Source organism: Acanthochromis polyacanthus, chromosome 17, assembly GCF_021347895.1.
Source record: "Acanthochromis polyacanthus isolate Apoly-LR-REF ecotype Palm Island chromosome 17, KAUST_Apoly_ChrSc, whole genome shotgun sequence".
NCBI lineage: Eukaryota > Metazoa > Chordata > Actinopteri > Pomacentridae > Acanthochromis > Acanthochromis polyacanthus.
The window spans coordinates 11,578,244-11,603,651 of NC_067129.1; the positions used below are offsets into that span (position 1 = coordinate 11,578,244).

The following is a 25,408-nucleotide window of genomic DNA, read 5'->3' on the forward strand; positions in this document are numbered from 1 at the left end:
CTATTACTTCACAACTGTCAGAGAGCTTCTAATGCAAGCAAACATTGTGTGAAACAAATAATAGCTGCAGACTGTGCCTCCACTAAATCCCTGGTGACTGCTGTGTGTGCTCATTAGCTTTGTTTTTCTACAGCATCTATTTGGAACAAAGATGGCATTTAGGGAGAAAAAAAGAGAAAAATCTGTTGACGGTATTCTCACAATTATCTGGCATGAATGCAGCCAGTCATGACAAATTAAAACACACCTCACCTGACCTCTGCGTGCAAAGCAGGAGCTGCACCTCCGCGTTGCCTCCTGCAGGGGGCGCCGCTGCCGCTGTGTCCGGGGACATGGCTGCCAGTAGCGGAGCTCCTCCAACTTCTCCGCAGCAGCAGTAGCCCACATCCACCCGGAGCAGCGGGGCGTGGACTCAGACCCTCCATTCCCTGCTCTTAAATCTGAGGAGACGGCAGACTTTTCGGTAGGAGGAAGGAAAGGAGACGGAGAGAGAGAGAAAGGAAAAAAAATTGGAGAAACCGAGAAGGAATCGATCATCAGCTGGTAAGAAGTTTGATCAAGTTCCTTTGAATGCTTTAAAGTTTTTGTTTCCAGTGCGGGTGGGTCGTTTCTTGTTGTGGAATTGACTTTAAACAATGGATCCAAATAGGCCAGCCCATCCGAGCCAACAGGGGCGATATAAAGACAGGAAAAAATGTGGGGAAAGTTAAGTGTTTCACATCAGGATTTAGCTATTTATTTATCCTGACAAGCTGATACTTTGATGTGTGACGTGAGAATATTACAATACTACAAAACCACCATTAAAAATGAAAGTTGTGGTGATACTAATGATGTCACAAGTCAACCTGTAGGCTTTGAGTGATGTCTGATTCCCTGTTAAAGTCATTTACCTTGCACTTTCTTGCAGGATTTATGTTCCTGATCTTTAAAAGGGAGTGAAGTGAAGCCGCCTACTGTACCAAACACCCATGGATGACATCTTCACGCAGTGTCGAGAAGGCAACTCTGTGGCGGTTCGTCTGTGGCTGGACAATACAGAGAATGACCTCAATCTGGGGTAAGCGGATGCATTTCTGTGCACACTTCCCTTCTGACACTAAGGTGTGAAGATGCCTGCTGTCAGACTCACCTCCTGGCTGTTTAGATCCAGGTGTTGTGTGTGTAAAATTGTGCAAAATGACAAGATCTTCTGCTCACGATCGGAGCTGAATTTATAGAAAACATACCACATTTGGTATGGAAGGCAAGTGATTCTGTGCCTGTGTGTGTGTGTGTGTGTGCATGTGTGTGTGTGTGTGTGTGTGTGATCCTTGGCACATGGAGGTGGTCAAATAGTTTCCATATTGTGCTCTCTCTCCTCTCTCTTTCCCTCTACTACTCCGCATACTGCCGAACGTCATTCAGCTTGCAGTAATTCCAGTCCAGTTTGTGCTTTTTTTTCTCCCCTTTTTTCCCCTCTCCTTATGATGTCATCTGCCAAAAATTGTGGATAAAAGCGGCAGATGATGGCGGGGAGGTTGCTTGGTGACATGGATGACTCAAAACAACATAATATAATCTAAAACTCATCCCAGGCTGCACTGAAGAGCACAGGCGATTAGGCTGATTGGAAATATCACTCAAAATGTTACACTGTCGATCAAACAAAGCAGCTTACTTTCTTTGTAAATTGTAAATAATAGTATTTTAATAATCGTGAAGCTAATAATGAAGCTTTTCAGTGCACACGAGTTGCATCCCTGTTGGATTTTTTAAATTGTTTGGGATGTACAGACCACGACTGCCTGTTTACAGAATTTCTTTGCTCGAAAGGAACTAGAAGACCTCACTGCGAAAGCCCTTGGTTATCTCATTCTTGGGCCAGGCCATATATGTGCAGTTTGTTGACGTTGAAGGCTGCAGAGCTTCTAGCCAACCACGGAGCAGCCAAGGCCATTTCCTCTGTTCAGCTCCATACAGGGCCAAGCCCTCGCTGACAGAGCTTCTCAGACAGCTCGCCTCAGTCCCACATAAACATCTGAGAGAGCAGTCATTATGCTGGAGGCCTCCTTTGGCTGTTACTCTGAGCAGGCACAACTATGTACAGCCCCCCCTCCCCTTCTGAATATCCAACAATATGTGAAAAAAGTGTTAACAAGGTGCTGGTGGGAAAATCTGCCCTCAGAAGCCAAGGGACACAGGAAAGCTCAAGAAACGAAGCGAGACTTGGAGTGAATGTGAAGCTCAGGATTCCACTGTGTTTTTTCCACCCTGTCATTCCTGAGTTTTTTTTTTTTCTTCCTTTCCTCTCCCCCCGTTACTTTTTTTAGCCCACGGGGCTGGTCAGACCGTGAACTGTCTGTCCACAGTCGCTGGATCAGAATTGACAGAGAATGCCGGGCTAGCTGTTATTTCACTTTAGTGTGATCTAGTACTGCAGCTATTTCCTACAGGCCATACAAGCCCTCTTGAGGTTTATTGTCAAATGGCGTGTAGAGTTTGCGGCTTTGCAGGGAGCTGCGAGAAGCCCCCGCAGCTGCCTCGGGGGGTTCAGGTAATGTAAAGGACTCCCATGGGCGCTGGGCGGGGTGGGGAGGAGGGGGCACTCGCATGGAGGTGATAGTCTGGCTCCAGCAGTGCTACGTACGCCGCGAGTGTTTGCGTCTTTGCATATGTTAGCAGGGATTCCAGCCCGCACAGACATATTTGCCACCAGGCCAGTCATCAGATGGGCCGAGGCTGCAGACAGAGCAAGGAAGCATGTGCTTAAGTCTAAATAAAGATTAGTACTTGGTGGGTGTGAGAACCTGTGTGACTGTGTGTCAAATAGGCAAACCACACAAGCAGTATTTTGCCAGCTGATAGACACTCAGACTTGTTAAGAGAGCCCACCAGCAGCACCCTCCCACACTCCCTTCAACAGGACAAGTATGTCTTCAGCCCCAAATGCTGTCAAATATAAACATTCCAGCTCCTTATGCTCTCTGTTTGTGTCACGCTATAGTGATGATCATGGCTTCAGCCCGCTCCACTGGGCATGCAGGGAAGGGAGGAGCGGCGTGGTCGACATGCTCATCATGAGAGGGGCTCGTATTAATGTGATGAACCGTGGAGACGATACGCCGTTGCACCTCGCCGCCAGTCACGGACACAGAGACATTGTGGCTAAGGTACTCAGACACAGCGCGGTTAAGGCTGAATGCATTATCTGAGGGAAGAAAACCTGTTTTTATTCTAACTTTATGACCTCTTAATGCCAGCTGATCCAGTGCAAAGCAGACCCCAATACAGTCAACGAGCATGGAAACACCCCGCTCCACTACGCCTGCTTCTGGGGCCAGGATGAAGTGGCAGAGGTGCAGTGAGAGACGCCCACAGACACTCTTGTTTAATTTGGCATGATCTGTTAGCTGAAAATGCCCTCTTCTGGGCAGAAAAGGCCACTGCAGGGCTCCCTGTGTCTGCACATTTGATGCAAAACCATATGCTTTAAGTCTAATCCATGCATAACGTAACGTGCTACTACTATTTTTCAGGACTTGGTGACTAGTGGTGCCCAGGTGTGTATATGTAACAGATACGGACAGACACCTCTGGATAAGGCCAAGCCTCACCTAAGACAGCTGCTACAAGGTCAGAGGTCCTTTCTGGGCATTTAACACACACTAACAACAGGCTATTTCCCAAAAAATTACCTTATATTTTTGTCTTATTCAGAAAAGGCAGAGAAGTTGGGTCAGAGTATGACCAAAGTCCCATACAAGGAAACTTTCTGGAAGGGCACCATGAGGACACGACCTCGTGAGTAACATACATTTTTAAACAGCGGGGAACAAATCATTATATTAAATTTGGATTTGATGCTCTAACATTCACATTTTTGCTCTCACAGGTAATGGTACCCTCAACAAGCAGGCTGGTATCGATTATAAGCAGCTTTCACTCCTGGCAAAGATCAATGAAAACCAGTCCGGAGAGGTCAGATGCCGTCTGTGTTTGCGGCCGTGTGCCAGTGCTTTTCAGCTCGTCCTGTTGCTAACCTGACTCTGTTTGTAGTTATGGCAGGGGCGGTGGCAAGGGGATGAGATTGTAGTGAAGGTGCTACAGGTGAGAGACTGGACCACCAGGAAGAGCAGAGACTTTAACGAGGAGCATCCCAAACTAAGGTGATTTGCATTTTATTGTCCAAACAGTGAAAAAGCTGACGTTGTGCTTTTTGTTGGCAGCAGTTCTCCTATTGTCTGCACTCATAACAGAGACAACGTGATTCATGTATTGATGTCACGAGATCATGTGCTGCCAGTCTGCTTGCTTGCATGAGCTGGTGCTAAAACATTTGGTCTTCTGTTTGTTATTTTGAGCTTGTTTGCCCAAGTCAGATAGAGCCAGTGAACATTTGGACTCGCTATCATGCTCTGGTAAACACAGTTGTAGTGAGAGGATGGATTAGTAATGATTGAGGTCAGTGGTCAAAGAGCGCTCGGGATCTGGTGTAGGCCTCTTGAGCAAGACGGAGTTCTTACTGGAGGACATCAAAGAAATTGGTTTTTGGTCAGCTATGTGGTGAAGAAGTCACTGGCAGCTGTTTATTGAGTGTTGCGCTCTGCTCGGCAACGTGAAAAACAAATTGCACAAACCTCCTTCCGTCATGATAAACAAGAATCAACTATAAGATGAAATGAAATGCATCATACTAGAAAGCAAGCTTGCTTTATAATCCTTTTTGTCATTATAACTATGGTTGAAGTTACTGCATGAGCTTGTGCATTGTGTTTTGTTGTGGATTTTGCACTACAGCGTGGCTCTAACGGAAAAGACTGAACATTTGTTAATGCTGAAAAATGCAAGAGACACAGTGTGCCATAAGACATGTCAAGGCAGGTTCAGGTGGTCCCTCAGCAGGACCTCTGCATTCAGGGAGTCATCATTAACGTAGCTATGGCTAGGTTAGGAGCACACTTTAAAGATAATATAACTTTTAAAGAAGTCTAGCTACTCACCAGCATCATGACATTTCGTGGTATAATACCGATCAATAGCGAAAACACACAGAATGAAAAGCAGATTAACTTTATGACCTCCCCTGGCCACATTTATTCAGTCTTCCCAGCTTCAAATCCTCATTAAGTGACAAGAAAAAAACAAGCAAAAACAAGAAAATGTAGAGCTAGTTAAGTGAAAGAAGCCCTAAGTGCGCAAGAGGAAAAGGTTTTTGGCAGTGTGCTTTCATGTTGGCTTCACTTCTTACCCTCTTTTAAGAATTGATAACAACATAAAAGTGCCGGGAACGAGTGCGCTGAAAAATCCAGAGGCAACATAAACTCTTAAATGGATTGCAAAAATGAAAGCTTCAGATAATGAAAGCGTAACACCGCTGCTTAGCTTAACTTTAAAGGGCCACAGATGATACAAATGTGGGGTATTATAACGCGGATTCTGGAAGAGTTTTCTTCGTTCAGATCAAGCTTTTAAGATGTTTGACCTGAGACACACCACCTTGATCCAAATATAAAGAAATATTTGCATTTCATCCTCATTTTTGCTTTTCTCAACATCAGTAAATATGCCATTTACACTTTCCTTTTCTACATCTGTCTGTCGTTCCATTGTGTCTCCATAGGATCTTTTCACATCCAAACATTCTGCCTGTTCTTGGAGCCTGTCAGTCACCTCCATCCCCTCATCCCATCATCATTACCCACTACATGCCATACGGATCCCTCTACAACATCCTCCACCAGGGCACAAGTAAGTCATTTACTTTTATGTACATGTGCATCAACAAAATGGCAAAAAAAAAAAAAAAAAAGCATTAAAGTTTGGCCAGCTCCAAAGTGCTAAGCCTGAGGGTTACAAGTGTAGATGGATACACTGTACATCCAGATATTTATGTACAGCTGTCATCCTGCTTTTTCATTTGTAGGGGCGGAGATTTTAGTCCAGTATACTTTTTGTCAAATTCGCTGTTCTCACTAGCTGCCTGTTGTTGTGTGTGCTGTAAAAAATATCCAGTGTTGATGCATAGCACGTGGCTCAGACTAATTCACACAATGATATTCCTGAGTCCTGTGCAAGTTCATGCTTGTTCACAGGGAGATTGGGGAGGAACATGGAGTCGTGGGTGTAAGAGGGACAGTAAATCTTGCACATGCTATTTGAATATGCTAAATAGTTCAGTATCTTTCCCTAGAATCCCCACCTTGAACAGAGACTCCAGTTTACAATGCAGGTCAATGCATGTCACGGATATATTTAAGAATGGCGTCATATAATTACTAGATCCAATTTAGGTTACAGTTTAACCTCTAAGTAAGTCCGTATGCACACTAGTGATTGCCCATGTGGAAATACTTTCCATTTCTGTCTCTCCCCCTCTTTCATCCCCTCTTCCTCGCCTATTTTCATCATTAAAAGACATTTAGACGTCTATATCATTGCATTTCTTTCTGAATGAGACATTGCTTTTCTCTCTTGCCCCCTCCGTCATCTTCCTCAGCTCTGGTGGTCGACCAAAGCCAAGCAGTAAAGTTTGCATTGGACATCGCCAGCGGCATGGCTTTCCTCCACACCTTAGAGCCAATGGTCTCACGGCTTTACCTCAACAGTAAGCACATCATGGTAAGACTCTATTTCTGTTTGCGACCGCTGGAAACATAAGCAGCCACAATTACAAACTTAACCTGATCCTGTGGCTCAGTGACTACATGAGTAACAGAATGATGTGATTCATTTGCAGATTGATGAGGACATGACAGCCAGAATAAGTATGGCAGATGCTAAGTTCTCCTTCCAGTGCCCTGGTCGTATGTACTCTCCAGCATGGATGGCCCCTGAAGGTATCTATTCCTGCTCATTCCCGCCTGCTTCCTGTTCCCATAATGCCTCCTTCAACTTTGAGTCATTCAGTCTGGAACATACTGCACTGTATAATTTAGTGCTAGTCATGCTGTTCAATCTGGCCATGTTGCACAACAAAAAGGTGAGTTGTTTTGCTTTGTTTATGGTTTTCCTTCCCTCTGTTGCTTTCAGCCTTGCAGAAGAGGCCTGAGGACATCAACAGAAGATCCGCGGACATGTGGAGCTTTGCAGTGTTACTGTGGGAGCTGGTTACCAGAGAAGTCCCATTTGCTGACCTCTCACACATGGAGATTGGTATGAAGGTAAGTGGCCCCAGTATCTTATCTTACCACAGGCTAGTACTGCACGTTCTCATCTACTTTTCTTGGAAACGCAGCACCGAATGCACGAAACTCCATATCTTCGAAATATGTCCAGGCTTTTACGGTTTCTGTGTTTTTTGACAAGTACAGCGACTTTTTGTCCTGCGCAGGTGGCTCTCGAAGGGCTTCGGCCAACCATTCCACCGGGGATTTCGCCTCACATCTGTAAACTGATGAGGCTCTGTATGAACGAAGACCCAGCCAAGAGGCCCAAGTTTGACATGATCGTCCCTATCTTGGAGAAGATGCAAGACAAGTGAATGCCACAGCAGCAATTTCTGTTCTATATGTGTTTTTTTTTTTTTTTTTCATCGAACCACTGCTTATCTTCACTTTAGTCATGTATCTGCTAAGCCACTGTAAATAATGCCAGAAACCACTTTAGCCACACACAGTTCAAACATAAAGTATTGTATTGCTTTTCTTTGTGTAAGTTAAATATGAGGTTTAAATGTTCTTTCCCTTTGTCGCTCTTTTATTATAACCAAAGCATGATCGCTGAACTATCAGCAAAACTTTCTAATCCAGTGTGGATTATATTCAGTGATCAGTCTGACAGAAACAGATCCAAAGAAATGTGTATAGAATCAGTGCTTTTTATACACGTTAGCAATTGCCAATGCAATAAATATTTTATATTTATGACATATTCTTGTTCTTATATTTTGACTTATCATCATTTTTGGGATGGTTACATTTTTGGCATGTATTTTGGTCATTTTGCTGACAAAGAATGGTTGGCTCCCTCACTCCGGTTAAAACATCCACTACATATTACACAGATGATTCAATTTCTAATTTGGGTCTCTGTTACACTTACTTAATTTTTTTTTAAATCCTTTAAAAAAAACAGTGACTATTTGAAGCAACAGCTGTCAAACAAAAAGCACTTAAGTCAAAATAAAATATCCTAATTCAAATAAAGTGCCAAAATGACATGTTTATGTACTTTTTATTACACTTTGTGGAGACATACTGTTTTACAGATTTGGTCTAAATTATTACAATCAAACCTCTTCAATAGAGTATGATCATATAGTACTAATGGTCTTATTTTGGAGGATGAAGTGTGCACTACTGTTGATTTAAAAACACTTTTATTTCATTTATTGAGATGAAAATTTACAATATATGACAATTATTCACAAAATAAATCTGCAAAGGCCTCTGAGGGGAAATGAAAAATTGCCTTTCTCTGTATAAATATAAGACAATTTAAGCCCATGTATCAACAAAAAGTTGGTTGTTAGCCGACAGATCATGTCTATAAGTTTTCAGATGTGTCTGGAAATGTTTTGAAAACTACACTATTTGTAAGCCAACTCTATATTGATAAAGGCCACGAGATGGGTTGATAGTTCCAGAAAATGTACAGTAGATGGGGGCATGTGTTAAGTTTTTTGTTTTGTTTTGTTTTTTTGGGTCAAATACCAGGGTCTCAGTTGGGATTCTTCAAACCATATATGGCTTCAGATTCAAAGAAGAGTTGAACAGCTGTGTTTCTTATTCATTGCCCTCCTCCATGCAGGGTAACATCAGCTGCAGCAAACTAAATCTCTCATGGATTGCCTTGGAATGCAATATTCATTGTTTAATTAAAGCTTGTGATGGAAATAGTTTGAAAAGCTGTTTTTTGAGGGGCTGTAAAAGCAGGATATATATGCGCTTGAAAAATGTGTGAGGGAAAAATCAAAGAGGTCAGATCATTAATCTCACCTAAACATATAACAGATCACTGCTGTTTGTCCTGATTTGTCAGTTGGAGTGTCTGTGAGTTTACTTTGAAGACAGAAGAAAGGAAAAAAACACCCCCACGTGATGAGTCAGCTGACCTGCCCAGTCGTTGCCTTTCACAAGCAGGAGGAGGCAGAAGCATCTGAACAAGCAGCGACGGTGGAGCAAAAATAAAGAAGAGCCTGTCTAACTGGTGTCAGTCCACGTTGTGGAAGTGCAAGCCGGGCTGTCTTGAAGCTCCTAACCGGCTTGTCCTCACCGTCCTCGGCCTTCACCCCGGGGACACCGCGACCCTACACATTTCTTTTGAGGTACAGTTTCAAAACATTAGCTAGCTAGCTACATGGTTAGCAGGCTGTTGCCGGTGTCCTCACATGCGGCGGAGTGTTTTCCGTTAGTTGAAGTGTTAAAACACCCGCAGATCGAGCATTACTTCCTTGACACTTACTTTGTGTTCCTGTCAGGTCCTGTAGTGAAGCTGCGAACAGAGAGTTCTCGGTGGACAGCTGCTGTCGGGACTATGAGGCTCCACCAGCTGCTGCTGATTACCAGGTGTCTGGTTCTAATGTCGCCGCTGCTCGGCTCCTGTCTCCCGGTGCAGCCCTCAGCAGAGCCCCGGCTGTTGTTCCTGGAGCGATTCAGCCGCCCGGGTGTCGGCTTTAACTGGAGAAATGTCTCATGCCCTCTCTGCAAAGCTGTCTTCACCATTGTCGATATCGCCCTGCTGGTAATGTCTTTTAATGTCTCTTATCCAGGCTGCTGAACAGGTAGTTGGTGCATGTTTGGAGGATGTAATCCATTGTGGTGCTAATAAACTGCACCTAAAGTTTAACAAGCCTTTGAGCCCACATTTCAGTCCAGGAAGTTCTGAAAAAGTGCATAAAAGCTCAAATCACAAATATGACCGAAGAAAAGAAACGTTCAGTGGCGTATTCCAACATTTAGGCAGTTAATTTGCTATTATCCATTTCTTGTTATCTGGCTGAATAGATAAGAGTACAGTTTAAGATGAGGCTTTCTTAATTCACTAGCTGTGAAATTCGCAGCATTGCAGCTGCAAAAGGAAATAAACAAATATGCACAAATCCTGTTGGTATTGTCCAGATTCGAACATATTTAGGTATTCAGATATTGCAGAGGTTCCTCTAAATGTGGATTATATTGCACATATGGTTATTCTGTATGTAGAAAACTTCAATATTGCACGTATTCTTTATGAGTAGAAAACACGATTATTAAAAATGCTGACAATGACACAACAGGATTGCTACAAAAACCGTTGCTGTGGTATATGATTCAGTTTGTATTGCGTAGGTCAAAAGAGGTGTTGTTGTTCTCTGTCATAGGAACTCTGAGAGTTGTTGGCGTTCGATTACATTACACCGAGATGTATTTGTAGAATCGACATATACAGTCTACCCTTTTTTCCCCACATCAATTATGTTAGACTACACCTGTCAGTATAATTTGAAACAGCACTTAGGTAATGATAAATTTAATTGGAACCATTTCTAAAATGCATCTTCTTTCTTTGGTTTGCTTGCTTTTTTTTTTCTTCTGCTTATAACAAGTAAATATTTTCTGACTTCCTGGACTGAACTGGGAACCTCTCATTAGATGCTGTAGCTTCTTCTTAGGTTAAAAATGTGGAATTCAAAATATTTGTTGAACTGTGTTAACCCTAGTTTGATAAGACAATACAGTGCTTAATGGACACACAAGGTTGTGATAACATTTAATGCAAGTTAACACCAGTTGGACGGTGACCCTTACTACCCAGGCTAAATGTAGCATGTGATGCCAAAGACCCCAAATGGAGAAGGCTCAGTTCTTTTTTTTTTTTGGTCTTTTGAAAACCTCAGCTCTTTATATATCATGCAGTGCTGATAGCTGAGTCAGCAAACACGCACACAAATAGATCATATGGTCTCTTTGTTGGCCTGAACTACCCCTTTAGCTTTTGCTGTTGACTTTAACTACACACTTCATAAACTGACCAGACTTGTGTTCATTTAAATGTACTATTTAACATTGAAATGTGGACCAGTGCAGAATAAAGTGTCAAATGCTACACTTAAATTCTTCACTGGTCCAAAGGTGTCATGTTTTCGATAGTGTAAAGAATTATGTTCCGGTTAGATGGGACGGTTCAAACTAATTTCAGCTTGTTTTTCAGAAAGTTTAAGGTTTTGTCATTAGTCTGTGGAGCATGTTTTCTAAAGACTAATCTAATATTTACATTGCATTAGCCGTCCCTCCTCTTCTCACTTCCTTTTCTGCGGTGTCATATCTTTCAGAGTGACGCAAATGAAGAGCGAGTGGCACGTGCAGTCGGCGAGGCTTGTATCCGTCTCCATCTGGCTGACGAGCAGGTGTGTCGACAAATCACGGAGCTGTTCAGGGATGACTTCCTATGGGCCCTGGAGCAGTCGCTGCTGTGGCCCACCGAAGCGTGCGCCCTCTTGTTGGGCCCTTCCTGTGGCAAGTTTGACATGTATGCACCGTGGAACATCACTTTGCCAAAGATACCGAAGCCTCCTGTTACACCGCCTTCGCCTCCAAAGCCCGGCTCTCCACAGAGCAGGGTCCTGTTTCTCACCGACATCCACTGGGACAAGGTGAGTATGTGCTGTTCAGAGTTGAAACAAACAAAACCGAAAGCAAATGAACACCCTGCAAAAAGTGCTAGTACAGTGTGGTACTTTTCGATCGTGCTTCAAGGTTGTCGGTTAGTAAATGTGTGAATCATGCTGACACAGTGCGAGTGTATATATTCAAGAACCCCAAATGCTGTATTGTTACACATTCTATGAAGTCCCTGATTTGACTTAAAGAAATGTTGCAGTTTCACAGGAAATTCCGCATGACTAACCAGAAAACAGTGGGGTGATTCTGACCACCTGACTTTGTTTTGGATCAGTCCTTGCTCTTGAAACTCAACCTTTCTGCTGACAGGAGTATGAAGTCGGTAGCGTTGCAGACTGCAAGGACCCTCTGTGTTGTCGTAACGACTCTGGCTCACCCAGCTGGAGACGAAGGGAGGCCGGGTACTGGGGAACCTACAGTAAGTGCGACCTGCCTCTACGGACGGTGGAGAACCTGCTGGAAAATGTTGCCAGAGCCGGACCTTGGGACTGGGTCTACTGGACTGGAGACATACCGGCACACAACGTTTGGTCTCAAACCAGGAAGCAACAATTGTCTGAGCTTACAGTCATATCCAGGCTCATTCACAAGTAATTTTTCTTTTTTTATGTTTTTTTTTGAAAATTACTCTTTTCATACATAACATTTGTGAATGTGTAGTTGAGCTGTTCCTGCAGATAGCTTTACCAGCAACTGTTTTTTTTTTATTGAATAGCTGATGGAACATGGTGTTAAAATGTCAGAACTTTTCAACTACATTGTTTTTAGTTAAAAGCTACTAGTGGAATGTCTTAACCCTAAATGCCAGCTCTAATTTAGCCTCAGAATGCCCTTGAACTCTGACTCAAAACATGCTGATAACTTTCAGAAAGTTTTATCCGCAGCTTTGTTCAGATGTTTGCCATGTGTTCTAGAATTGATCAAACAACTATTAACTTGTGCTTCTTCTTCATATCTTCTGTCCAGACACCTGGGGCCTAATGTGACAGTTTACCCAGCTGTAGGAAACCATGAGAGTGCACCAGTGAACAGCTTCCCACCTCCTTTTGTGCATGGCAACAGATCCAGTGGTTGGCTTTATGATGCGATGGCAGAGGAATGGGCACCATGGTTGCCACAGCAGGCTTTAAAGACTCTGAGGTACTTAAACGTCACATTTTTGTTACAGTAAAAAGTCTTGCAGTGCTAAAAATGAACATGAAGGAAATGGACCATGAAGAAGCTGTGGCTATGTTTGTTCTTGCAGTTTCATTTGAGCTATTTCACATCCCACTACTTTCAAAGAGAAGTGGTAACAAGTCTCAGAATATTGTTCTTAGTATTTAAGGTTTGGCATTCTGATGGGTGGCCCTGAGCTGAATTTCACTTTGTAATTTCAGATACGGGGGATTCTACACAGCGGAACTTCAGCCAGGTCTGAGGTTGGTCTCACTCAACATGAACTTCTGTGCACGAGAAAACTTCTGGCTCATGGTGAACTCCACTGATCCTGCTAACCAGCTGCAGTGGTTAGTTCACATTCTCCAGGCCAGTGAGGACAAAGGGGAAAAGGTCAGTTCACTCTTTCGACACTGCAAAGCTGATAAAACACAGTATATATGGTTTTATTGAGGCTCAGGTTTTTCTCCCACCTTTGTTACGTGCTTCACTTTATATGGATAATGTTTGCACTTTCCTTCTTTTAATTGCCTCTTTTTACTGGCACTGAACATGAGATGGCAGGAAAAAAATACTTTTATTAGTGCTGTAATCTCTCAGTATGGTGTGATTTGCTCCTTTATGTAGGTCCATATCATTGGTCACATCCCACCTGGCCTGTGTCTTGGGAGCTGGAGCTGGAACTACTATCACGTTGTCAACAGGTAACTGCAGTGGTTATTGAAGCTTTAAGATACACAATCCTAGAACTGTTTGAAAATCAAGGTCTGTCACTGTAAAGACAACTGCAGTAGTTCTAAATTTTGATTGCAGTTTATTTACTTTCGTCACTGAGAGACGGAATTTTGGGTCATTAAACACAGTTGACCTGTTTGCAGGAACACTTGGTTTCGCTTCTGTTTTTCACTGCGTGGCCATGTCTGATGGGTACTGTCTGATTTACAAATTAGGTTTGTTTTTTTTTTAAAGCATGGGTCTCACTGCAGTGAAACCTGCAGCATGTGAAAGCGTGACTGTTTGGATTCCATCATAAAGACGATAGACAGGTCTTTCAACAAGAATTTCCAGTTGTTTTTTTTCTTTCAAAAGTGCATATACAGTCATGTTAACTTGGCACTCCTTACCTCTGTTGTAGAGAGTTGGGCAAAATGAGAAGTTTTACAACAGCATTTCTCCTCAACAGATCTTACTCTTTTGCGGAAGTTTTCCTCCTCTGTTGCCAACAGAGCAATAAGTGCAGGGACACAGCCAGTTCCATGGTGTCTTTTAGGACAGTCCTGTTGTCTTCCTGCATATCTTGTTTTCATTCAGCTGTTCATCTGTGTACTCTGGTTAGAACAATGCAATAAACCCTCGAACTGAAATGACCTACAAAATAATCCACTACTGCATTAAAATGCTGAGTTTCTTCAGAAGACAATTTTCACAATGAATGACAGCCTGAAAACACAGATTTAAAATGATTCATGTAAAAATCAAACTGCAGGGAGCTCATGCAGATTGAAATAAATCAGAATTATCCTTTAAGTTTTTCTTTGGTAAAAAATATTTTGCTTTTTCAGATATGAAAGTACAATTACCGGACAGTTTTTTGGCCATACACACCTGGATGAGTTCCAGATGTTTTATGATGAAGAAACCATGACTCGTCCATTGGGCGTGGCATTCGTTGCCCCCAGCGTCACCACCTACGTTAATCTTAACCCAGGTGAGTTCATAAACTGGGCTGACACACTGCATGTCCCTACATTCCAAAAGCAATAAACTCACTGTTGAAATATGCCTTTCCAGGGTACCGTGTCTACTATGTTGATGGGAATTACAAAGGCAGTTCTCGGCTGGTGCTTGACCATGAAACTTACATCCTCAACCTCACCGAGGCAAACCACAGTCCAGAGGCACCTCGTAGCCCTGTACAGAACCCTAAATGGACACTTCTCTACCGTGCCACCGAGGCTTACGGACTGTCCAGTCTATTCCCTTCTGAATGCAACGAACTGATGCGGACCTTTATCAGTGACGACCGCATTTTTCAGAAGTTCTGGTATTTAAGACATAAAGGACACGTGTCAGAAGCCTGCAAGGAGACCTGCAAAACCACCATACTCTGCTTTCTTAGAAGTGGCCGCTATGACGATCTGGAACAATGCGACCACCTGAATGGTTTTGGAGGAAACTTGGCCCGGGCAGCCAGAACAACCGTTTGTTGATCTGAGGAAGCAGTGACTATAATCAGACCAAATGTGACTTTGAACCAAATAAATTGTCTTCTCTGTTGCAAGTTGGTCAACAAGATTTGTTGTATACAATCAGGTCCATTAATTTTTGGACAATGACACGATCTTTGTAATTTAGCCTCTGTGCACCACCGCAGTGGACTTGAAATGAAACTTCAAATGTATGTTTGCCACAAATATACTTGAGCTTTTACGCAGTACACTGGCAGGTTATGTATGCAACTTCAGTCGGAAGAGTTTTCAGTTATGCCTTAAAACGTGTAACGTTCTCACATTACACGAACTGTGTTTGGCAACAGGCCTTGGATTTGTCAGCTGCTGTTTTGCAATGCCACTTGTGCAAAGGACTGCTTGAAACTGTCCTGAAAGATGCTCTGTTTACTTGAAATGCACAGAACAGTAGGCGTAGTGTGGACTGCTTAAAGTTGGCATGATTTTGACAGTCCTATTAAATGGATGGCTTTTTATCAGGGAACAAGTAGACGTATCAATCCCTAACGGCTATCCTGCAACTTCTACAGCTACTTTAACGACCTTCTACAGAACAGTTTGCATCTAATGTCACCTTTAATGTGATGTGAGAATTATGATGGCCACCAAAAAACCCTGAAGCCAGACTCAGTGCTCTTATATAAATTGTTACACAATTGTTTAAGAATGAACTGTTTTACAATGCAAAGCTAACAATTGGATTTAAATGTATAGTGATTCAGCTGGCCACTTTATCAAGTTTGTGATAAAGTCCTTTGTCAGCACCATTGTGGTGATTTAGGTCAATGCTTTGTGCATCTACCTTCATGCACAGCATTATCTGCCTCAGCAAAGAAGTCTGGAAGCCTATCGTGAAGCAGTATTTCTGTTAGGTTTACTTCTGTCTGCACTTTAATTCTTTATTTCTGGGTTTAATAGACTCAAAATGTGAAAGACGTGGTCTATCATGGTGTAATATAAGCATGACAAGTAATGCAACTTGTAAAATGAGCAATAATTTAAGAGATTGTATAAATAAAAGACGAGATCTGATGCTCTTGTCGGCTTATTTCCTCTTGCCTGAAGAAAAACTGTTAAGTACAAACAGATTTATTTTATGGCAACACACATGACATCACTAATGTAAATAAGGCATGTACTTTATCCCCTTTGACGCTGTATTCACTGCTGAACCTCCTCCAAAAATACCAAAATTCACATCTAAATGGCTCTTCTTTCACAACAAAAAAAGAACAAAGTGACATCTACAACAGCAGCTGTTACTAAAGGAGGGACTATGACATTTATCAGCGTGTCTGCACATTCATTTCTAATGTCTCATCCTGTGTTCTCACAAACTGTTCTGTGGTTTTTCACAGTTTCCTTTTTGGGCACAACCCATGAGTTCTATTTACTTCACCAGTCAGTCACTTGGAACATGCAGTAGTGGTTAGACAAAAGCTATTTTCAAGAGGGGATGAATTAACAATAGCTTTGAGAAGTGAAAGCAATGAACTTTGACAGAATCTTTGAGTATCACAATTTCAGATTTTTTTTTTACATGTAATTTTAAAACAAAAAAGACTCAAACACATGATTTGATTCACTGAAAACATCACAGTTCATCCCTAATAGATTTCACATAATTCTATGGGCCAAAACTGATCAGCAGTTGAGTGATTCAGCTCAGTGGAGGATGTTGCTGCACTTGAGATCATAGCATCTAAACAACTGTATGTCTCATTCATCATAGACTTAGTGTTCAATTTACCTATTTCTGTTCACCACCCATCATGAAAACTACAAGCCATTTTTTCATGCGTCTTTCTAAAGGGCTTTTATTCATCGTCTGAGAAGAACATGGTGACACCAAAATCCTCCTTGTAGAGGTCCCAGGTCTTTGGTTTGTGAGGGTTGTCCAGCTCCTCCCTGGGTAAAAACAGCCTGTTTGAAGGAAATAAAGAGTTTATAGTAAGTGAAGAATATGAAAAGTATGAAGTTAAAAATAATCAAATCATCACAGCAACAGAAACATACTTGTTTTCCACTATGAAGGAAGTATTGAACCAGAAATAGAAGGGAACATCTTCGTAGCCTTTTGGAAGTCCCTAATAGAAATGATGAAAGCAAAATATAACATGAATCGAGGAACATTTAGGGCAAATTCAAGCTTTTCTTACATTTGCACATTAAAGTTGTAAAAATAAGCACTCACAGCACTTGATTCGAACATGACCTTCACATCCCCTTCAACCATGGGCCCATTCTGTAGACTGATGACTGCTGCATTATTGCCCACATCAGGAAATACCTAAAAAAAAACAAAACAAAACATAGTTCCCCCTGACTCAACAAATCAATCTTGACATGTGATCTTGTGACTGCATGTGCTGAGTGGGTGAGACTTACTGTGCAGTTCTCCTGTTTGGCACAAACACACTGAAAAACAAGGTTCTTCTTCACAATTATTTTCACCTTGAGATCGCTGCCATCACTTTTACCCACACCTGGGCAAGAGCAAAAATTATTTAAAAAAAAACAAACACATATGCACTGGATTTCTGTTCTGGTTTAGGTTTAATCTGATGTGTTTCAGGTTCGCTGGTTTACCTGCTATGGAATGGATGCGGATGCTCTTGATCCTGAGGCTTTTAGGTGGAGGCATCTGTCTGTTGAACTTGGTCTTCATGACCTCATAGTACCCCACGTACCGGCTCTGTGATTCACAGAGATACAACATAAGCTTAATATAACCAGTGTGGATCGCAGATGAATCATTTTGAGTGACTAAGGGGAAAAAGTAGGAATTCCCTAATTCCAGCTCCTGAAATTTGAATATTTTCTGGTGCCTTGATAACAAACTGAACATCTTTGTGTTGATGACAAACTGAGGTTTTTGAGGATGTCTTTTTTGGACATGAGAAAAAACATTTTTGACATTATATAAAGTAAACAACCACTTGATGAATCAATAATAATAATCGACAGATTACCTGGGAATACAAATAATCATTATTTGTAGCCCGGATGTACATATTGTACAAAAACAAAAGCACAAAACTGACAGTTTGTGGAAAAAATATGCTTTCATTACGACACTGTTAGGTGATATCAAAAAATACAGTAACTGCGAAGTGCTCGTCTGCTATAATTAATAATCGATATAAAAAGACTGACACAATAAAAATGTCACTTGTTAAATATTCCATTCAGCTTGTGTCATTCATAAATTTAAGGCCAAAATACATAGAGGCAATGTAACTGCAGTTTCATTGAAATTATTCTGATGGCGCAAGTTCTTGTTTGTGAAAAGTGAAACTATTTTGGAGGAAATTTGTCCTTTTAATATTTGTTGCTTTTGTCCTTGTCTGCCACAGGGAGGCAGTAGTCAGCACTGTCAAAATACACCCCCTGTCAAAAGTTTTAGGACACTTTCTCATTCAAATAAAGTAGAACCTGTCCTACAACTTTTGACAGGGGGTGTATCTACCAAATTTGATACACATATGCAGCACATCAGGCTGAACAAAAAAGTCAGTGACAGCCACATTCCAAACCCAGCAGGAAGTGAGCTATTTTGCGTTGAATGTCAGATTTTGCCCATTTTTCATTTCATTCTAGAGCGAACTCCTCCTCGGGGGAAACTCCAATTCACCTCAAATTTGGCCAGTACATACAGGAGGCCTGAATGAGCGAAGGTTATTAAAATCTTTTTCCAAAGTCAAATGGCGTGTCTGTGGCGTCCTCTGGAATTTTGATCCTTCACCATGAAATTTCAAATGCTGTGTAAATGCCCTGAACCTGCTCCAATCTGCCTGAAACTTTACATGTATGATCAGAGTCCTGCTCTGATCACATCCATATGATGAAATACACCCCCTGTCAAAAGTTGTAGGACAGGTTATACTTTATTTGAATGAGACAGTGTCCTAAAACTTTTGACAGGGGGTGTATATGGCAACATTTGTAAACTAGATGAGCCCTCAGTAGAGGGCAGAACCACGCCCTCTGCTGGCGAAAACCCTGTCCTCCCTATACAACTGATGCAATATGTATCAATTTTGATCATCATACGTAGCTCCCTCCCTACTTGATCTGCTGACCTGTAACTCCACAACTGAGCAGGGGACCTTAGACTGATCTTTGCCAAGTTTGATTATCCTGACTTCAGCGGTTGCAGAGATATCGGACCGGACATAACCACATACATACATACATACGTACATACATACATACATACATACTTACCCAGCCAGATACCGCACCGAATGCAATAACCCCGCCGACGTACCCGTCGTGTGTGGTTAATAAATCCCTCCACTAAAAAGCTGACTGCCTTGCCCTTACCTGGGAGGGGGTCTCCACTCCCTGAAACTTGGAGCTCCGACTCTTGTCTGTCCTCCTCTCACCAAAATACTCCAGACTGTCCTGGTGTACAAATACAAACAAGCATGAGGAAGTAGCCTTGTTTCAAACTCTTTTGCTTATTCATTAACCCTGGCAGAACAAATTCCTAAGAAAGACGTGCCTGTGCACTCTCAAACTGGTCACTGTCAATAAGCCAGGTGCACACCATCGTACCCGTGCGCCCTGTGAAAAGGAGGAGTAGCATTAACATATATACACACATACACACATACACTCAAATCACTTGCAAAATGATCAGGAAACAAGTATACATCACCTTTTCCTCCTTTACAGTGAATAGCGATGATGTTTTTGGGATCAGCTGACATCCACTCCCTCACGTTCGCTGTATATTTCAGCATGTCCCTGAAACAGTTCAGTACAATGAATACACTGAGACAAGCTGCAAAAATATTGTAAAGCCACGAATGCAAGTTTGTGATCTTGTTACAGTGTGTAGTCATAATATTTTATAGAATTCCTTGTGGACTTTACACAACCCAGAAAAACCGAAAATGAGGATAGGATGCTTTTCAAGATAAGACAAACTTCACTGACAACGTGTCACTGACAGTTAAATATGGTGGGCTTCAGTATAATTACAAACTAAAAAGACGCATCAAACAGAAAAGGTTACTCACTCCAAGGAGGGGACGTTGTGATCGTCGATAAACACCCTTTCAACCTTGTAGTGGAAGAACTGGGGGTCGTAGCCTTTCTCACCTGGAAACACAAAGCCACACCGACATTGTTTGTATAGTTCTGCGTTAAATGGGATGAAGTACATGTGACAGAGGAGCTGGAACTCACTGCACAGGTTGTAAACTTTATAGTGGCCTCCGTGTTTAGTGTCCAGAAACCTCGCCACCTCCTGCACAGAAAGGAAGCAGAAATAGGTTACAGAACCTGTGAAGGTGTGCATGTCATCTTTGAGGGATGAGTGAATGCTGACCAGGAACTGATTTCATTTTTATTATGCGTGTGATTATGTCTCAGAAGTGAAGGATCTGGACTAATGCATGCTGGGACAGACTTTAATGCATATGTGCACACAAGTGCAGTCAGATTACCTTGATTGGATTCCTGTAGAAGGACTGCTTCCCAGAGGAGGGGAAAGACATGGCAATGACACGATCTGGAGAGGCGGGTAAAGATGGAAACAAACTTCTTAGGGGGTGTAATTTTTAATATTTAAAAAGAGACTTCATGACAAGCCAGTGTGGTGTTTTTTTTGTGTTGTGTTGTGCAGCATGTAACGCATACCTGTTACATATGTAAGATCAAGGTCAAATCCATCCTTCTGATAACGCCGCTTGTTCTCAGAAACCTGAAAAAGACGAGTCATTCTTTCTTTTCTCTTGATGCTACCCTCATAGCCTAGATCAGATATCCATCATGTTCTGTACTGCCATGGTGACCTTACCATCCTCCTGGTGACTTTCTCCAGCTCTTTCTTCTGAACTGCCAGTCTGAAAACCCTCACCAGGATTATTATTCTCGAGAAGCGCAGAAATGACACCACCCTAGCAAAAGATAAAAAAAACATACATATGGATCATTCTTCAGTAGTATACATCAAACGTATTCCAAAAGATAATATTAAAATCAATGATATTAAGAACACTCTACGCAGGATGACACAAGAGTTCAACATCAGATGAAGTATGGCCTAGAGATGGAAAATGTTTCATGATTTTTGATGTTTACAGTGCTAAAGATTGCTAAACCAGTGTTGGTAATAAAAAAAATTTGTTTTACTTAATATAGAACTGTGTACTGCAATATCATTTTAATAAATAAAATTTATAATTAACAGAATGAGTCAAAGTTTTTAAGTATTACTGTATAAGAGAATTCTCCATAAATGCTGAGCTACACTTTTTTTTAAATAAAATACATGAAATAATAGCCATAAATGCCGTGCAAACCCACAATGGAGTTTTCAGTTATTCTGACTGACAAACAGTCAGATAGAAGCTGGGCAGTGCTATGATGAGACAATGAAGAATGACAGATTTATAAAAACAGATGCAATGAAACTTGGGATTAAATAATTTGTCTACAACGCAGTTTGTGCACAGTCCAAACAGGTTAGGTCAGGTTTTGTAAGTGAAAATACATGTGTGTGTGTGGACTACTGATGTATATGAGTTTTAAAAAGTGGAATGTAAATTAATCTTCAGGTACTAAATGTACTTAGAATTTAACACCCAAATCAGAAACCTCCACAAGGTCCAACACAGTCTTCAAGTACTTGAAACCAAGCCAACCAATCTACAGTAAAACTGCATGGCCATTATTGGATATAAGTGAAATCTAGGTACCTGGGGATGAGGCTGGCACCTGAGGCGTCGAGGAAAGTGTAGACCATTGTGATGACCAGTGTGACCCCAACAACACAGGCGTCTAAGATGTTCAACTTGTTGCTGAAGTACACCTTGAAACTGAAAGAAGGCAAAGAGAAGTTAAACAAAGCATAATACGATTAACATGAACATACTGAAAGATTGGTTCACTCAGTGACACTGTACTAGTATTCTGAGCCATTACATTTCCCAAGAACTAGCCCAACACGCGCCATACATTTCCGGCCTAGCTTCCTCTTCATACCTTCCTGTTTAAACAACTAACCTCACTTGGTTTCTGCTGACACAGGACTCTGGGAATGTTTGCATCACTCCCTTCAAACTGTCTCAATCTCACTTTCACAAGAAAGTTGTTTTGCAGCCATAACTGAAGATTGCATTCAAATTTTTAGCAGAGGTTCCAATATATTGCAGTGATTTATAGCAACACCCCAAAATAGAGCCTGAGTGAAACCCATTTCTAACACATTGTCAGCAGATAATTAAAACTGCAAACTGCACAATGATTCATGTGTTTTATTAGGATCTCTATTAGCTTCATGAGAATGAGGCAGTTTTTCCAGAGGTCCAGTATTATCAGAAGTCTGTAACTTGATTGCATGGATATTAAAAACATTTTTAAAAAGGTGCACTACTGCCTTCAAAGCCTTTCTTCATCACTCACCCTTCCACGTAGACCCGCAGGAGAACATCAAGCAGGAAAAAGAAGGAGATGGTGAGGGACACGGCCTCCAAAGCATTTCCAACATCTCTACTTTTTTCCCACAGCGCCAAGTCCACAATCACGAGCACAAAGTCCACTATGATCAGTACCACTCCGAATACACTGGAGGAAATAAAAAAAGAGAGACAGCCATGTAAATATGAGCTTCATCAAACACAGCCAGGCAGGGGAACATTCATTTCAAGTTGACAAACACTCACCGAAATCCAAATGACATGACAAACGGCGTTATCTTTCTTCGAACATTGCTGCAAAGGAGGAAAAAGGGATGATGCTCGTCAGTGAACGTGCTTCTAAATTTAGGGTTTTATCCGACATCAGATCTGTGCATTCCAAGCTGTGTAAACTTACTGGTACATTGTGTCTGGTAGCGCGGTCTGATCATTTCCATCATCTATCTCCACTTGGGCATCCTCCATTTTTGCAACGTTTCTGGCAGAAATACAGTAAAATCACATTGGAAAGATATTCAAAGTGCAGGTTGAAAACTTCCACATCAACATAATAATGCAACAGGATAGAGTTAAACATTACATAGTGCACAAAACTATGTTGCTCACCCATTTACACCTGAATCTGACCCGGGGTTGAAGTAGACAGAGGACATGATGTGTGTCTTCTCCCTCGCTTTGCTCTGAATGTGGAGACTCTGTATTTGAAAAGATAATGCACCACAACTAGTTACAAATTATAAAAAATTGGGACTACTGTAGAGCAGAAAAACAGCATGCTCTGTCTTGAAATACTATATCTCTTCATAGCATCCAGTCAAATCACACCGTTGAAATGAAAAAAAATATGCAAACAAGGTGCAAACAAGAAAGACTTGTTCTAGAAAAGTGCAGCATCCACAGTTCATTATTAGATTTAGCTGTAGTTACATTTTAACAGCATGTAGCAGCATTTAACAGCCCCAACCACTAGCTATGTTAGCATTTCCCCACAGTTTAGCCTTTTTCTCACTTTGTCTATCAAGCCAGAAACTAGCAAAAGCCGCACCAGCCGCTTACCGTCAAGACTGTCATTCGTGAAATTATACGAGTCTCCGTCTTGTGACTTCTGTCGAGCACAAAGGAAGACGGTTCAAAGGTTAACCGGGTACATTTTTTTCTATCCATCCACAATTCCTCATCGTTGTTTTTTTTTTTTTTTTTTTGCAAACGTAGCGGTTTCAGGCTTCCTGGACTTCAGCAACAAACGCTCAGCCCCCTTTTTTTTCTTTTCGTCGTTACTCATCTTTCCTCCTCAAACCACTTCTTGCTGCAGAAATTGACCAGAATCTTCCTCCTGCACACAAACTTTAAACTACCAGTAGTTTAAAAAAAAAAAAGTACTCCAACAGCTACTCTCACATCTCCCTCCTCTCCAACATCTGGTTTTAATTGAACGTGCATTCCCAAGCAGTCCGTTCCTGGTTTGTAAAGCAGCTGCATGACGAAAAATAAAATAATATTGATACAAATAATTAATCATTAAAAGGAGGCTGTCTTGAAAGTGTTTTCCTTTTATTTTATTTGTTGACATTGTGTTGTTTTTTGTTTTGTTTTATGTTTTTAGCTAAATGTATGATACATTGGAGAGGGGGAAAAAAAGCTAATTTCCGGCAAAACATTGGGGAAGCATGGTTTAATATCGAAACAGGAAACATTAACACTACAAACTGAGCTGGGATAACTTTTTTTTTTTTAATTTAAAAAAAATGTTATTATATAATTGTTTAACATCCATATTATGTACTTGTAAAATGACAGAATAATTCTATAAAATGTAATTTAAATAATGCAACAAAAATGTGCATTATCTCCTAATAATAATGTAAGCAATTAGTATAATAGTTTGATTTTTTTTTATAGTGCAATACCCAATAAACAACACTAGAGGGAGCCCTTGCACACCACACGTTGACTTTCCTATGAATCTGCCGCTTTTCTCTATATTACGTGTTAAATTCCTTTGACTGCAAGTTAGAATAAATCTATTTGAAAATATTTTAGGCTCTATGACTTTAAGTTTTCCAATTAGGTGGGTTGTACTGATGAACCCATAGAGAAATTCAGGTTTTTATTGTGTATTCCAGTCTTGTGTAATTTTGTTATTGAGGGAATGTTTACCCAGGTGTTCTGATAGGCTTCTTATGAAATCACAAATTATATTACCATATTAGAAATATCAATACCACACTTGTAATGAAAATCAGAATCCAATTTTTCAATATGTTTCTGTATGATATTGGAGGGAAAAAAAGCAGCACTTCTGGTATGTTAGGAATGAAGTCGTCTCAACGCTTTCTGTCCATTGCAGGTCCAGGATCAGCTACACTTTCTAACCACCGCACTCCCCGATAGAAGACTGAAACATCAAACTGGCCAGAGTTCAGTATTTGGCAAGATTGCTCAAGTCTGAATCCTCTAATGTGGACCATGCAGAACTGACCCAGCCTATAAATAATGCTGACAAATGTTCAGAAGAAAGGAACACTGAACCTGGAGAAAACAAGGGGAAGAGTTGTGAAATGAAGGTAGGCTTGTGGTATTGAGGTTTTCAGAGCATGAAGTACTGTTTTCTAGACATTTGATCTGTTTACTTTTAAATCTTGAATGTAGTTTTTTTATTATAATTTCAGAAAAATATTGCCACAAGGCAGTTTCTCCTGAAAACTGCGCCAATGTTGCTGTTGTTGGCTCTGATTTGTCCAGCCATGGCTTCTCCTACGCAGCTGTCGGTACGTAGCGACTCTTTAAAGGAATACATTCCTGTCTTTGTTTTTTGTATTGAAACTGAAAAGTTCAAAAAGTATAAATCACAGAAATAGCTGTTAGAGTGTAATCATTCCTAGAGAGCCTCAATAAATAATTTGTTCCATACATGTCTGAGGAGGCCTCTCTTCATGCTTTCACTGCTCCCTCTTATCATATATAAAACGAAGGTCCAAATGTAATCTGTAACTTGAGGTTGTCTTCCTCA

At 41.2% G+C, this 25,408-nt stretch overlaps 3 protein-coding genes across 3 annotated transcripts; 2 read left to right on the forward strand and 1 right to left on the reverse strand.

The window, feature by feature from the left end:
- Nucleotides 1-337: 337 nt before the first annotated feature.
- ilk (integrin-linked kinase) lies at nt 338-7,849 on the forward strand. The gene is made up of 13 exons (XM_022209526.2): nt 338-543; nt 911-1,060; nt 2,987-3,152; nt 3,243-3,338; nt 3,519-3,615; nt 3,700-3,783; nt 3,875-3,960; nt 4,039-4,148; nt 5,603-5,730; nt 6,479-6,600; nt 6,719-6,818; nt 7,012-7,142; nt 7,313-7,849. The coding sequence occupies exons 2-13, from the start codon at nt 972-974 to the stop codon at nt 7,460-7,462; spliced, it is 1,359 nt and encodes a 452-aa protein (XP_022065218.1). The 5' UTR covers nt 338-543; nt 911-971; the 3' UTR covers nt 7,463-7,849.
- Nucleotides 7,850-9,030: 1,181 nt separating this feature from the next.
- Nucleotides 9,031-16,000, forward strand: smpd1 (sphingomyelin phosphodiesterase 1). Its single transcript, XM_022209494.2, has 9 exons — nt 9,031-9,247; nt 9,401-9,663; nt 11,234-11,554; nt 11,892-12,172; nt 12,549-12,722; nt 12,962-13,133; nt 13,368-13,444; nt 14,303-14,448; nt 14,532-16,000. Exons 2-9 carry the CDS (start codon nt 9,457-9,459, stop codon nt 14,948-14,950), a joined length of 1,797 nt encoding a protein of 598 aa, XP_022065186.1. The 5' UTR covers nt 9,031-9,247; nt 9,401-9,456; the 3' UTR covers nt 14,951-16,000.
- On the reverse strand, nt 15,998-23,762 carry tpte (transmembrane phosphatase with tensin homology). The gene is made up of 19 exons (XM_022209507.2): nt 23,455-23,762; nt 23,005-23,093; nt 22,796-22,876; nt 22,645-22,692; nt 22,385-22,546; nt 21,679-21,798; nt 20,778-20,877; nt 20,618-20,681; nt 20,425-20,489; nt 20,165-20,225; nt 19,996-20,077; nt 19,632-19,720; nt 19,476-19,537; nt 19,295-19,375; nt 17,558-17,663; nt 17,357-17,454; nt 17,163-17,258; nt 16,985-17,055; nt 15,998-16,891 (listed from the first exon to the last, which is right to left on the reverse strand). Exons 1-19 carry the CDS (start codon nt 23,560-23,562, stop codon nt 16,786-16,788), a joined length of 1,689 nt encoding a protein of 562 aa, XP_022065199.1. The 5' UTR covers nt 23,563-23,762; the 3' UTR covers nt 15,998-16,785.
- Between the last annotated feature and the right edge of the window lie 1,646 nt (nt 23,763-25,408).

Excerpts from the sequence above, each read along its gene's own strand:
- ilk (XM_022209526.2), top strand. The coding sequence starts at position 972 with ATGGATGACATCTTCACGCAGTGTCGAGAAGGCAACTCTGTGGCGGTT. Across the intron at positions 3,961-4,038 it reads ATGAAAACCAGTCCGGAGAG|TTATGGCAGGGGCGGTGGCA; the intron begins GTCAGATGCCGT and ends CTCTGTTTGTAG. Across the intron at positions 6,819-7,011 it reads AGCATGGATGGCCCCTGAAG|CCTTGCAGAAGAGGCCTGAG; the intron begins GTATCTATTCCT and ends TGTTGCTTTCAG.
- smpd1 (XM_022209494.2), top strand. The coding sequence starts at position 9,457 with ATGAGGCTCCACCAGCTGCTGCTGATTACCAGGTGTCTGGTTCTAATG. Across the intron at positions 9,664-11,233 it reads TTGTCGATATCGCCCTGCTG|AGTGACGCAAATGAAGAGCG; the intron begins GTAATGTCTTTT and ends CATATCTTTCAG. Across the intron at positions 12,723-12,961 it reads CAGGCTTTAAAGACTCTGAG|ATACGGGGGATTCTACACAG; the intron begins GTACTTAAACGT and ends TTGTAATTTCAG.
- tpte (XM_022209507.2), bottom strand. The coding sequence starts at position 23,562 with ATGGATAGAAAAAAATGTACCCGGTTAACCTTTGAACCGTCTTCCTTT. Across the intron at positions 23,094-23,454 it reads CACGAATGACAGTCTTGACG|AGTCTCCACATTCAGAGCAA; the intron begins GTAAGCGGCTGG and ends TTTCAAATACAG. Across the intron at positions 20,490-20,617 it reads TGATCTTACATATGTAACAG|ATCGTGTCATTGCCATGTCT; the intron begins GTATGCGTTACA and ends CCGCCTCTCCAG.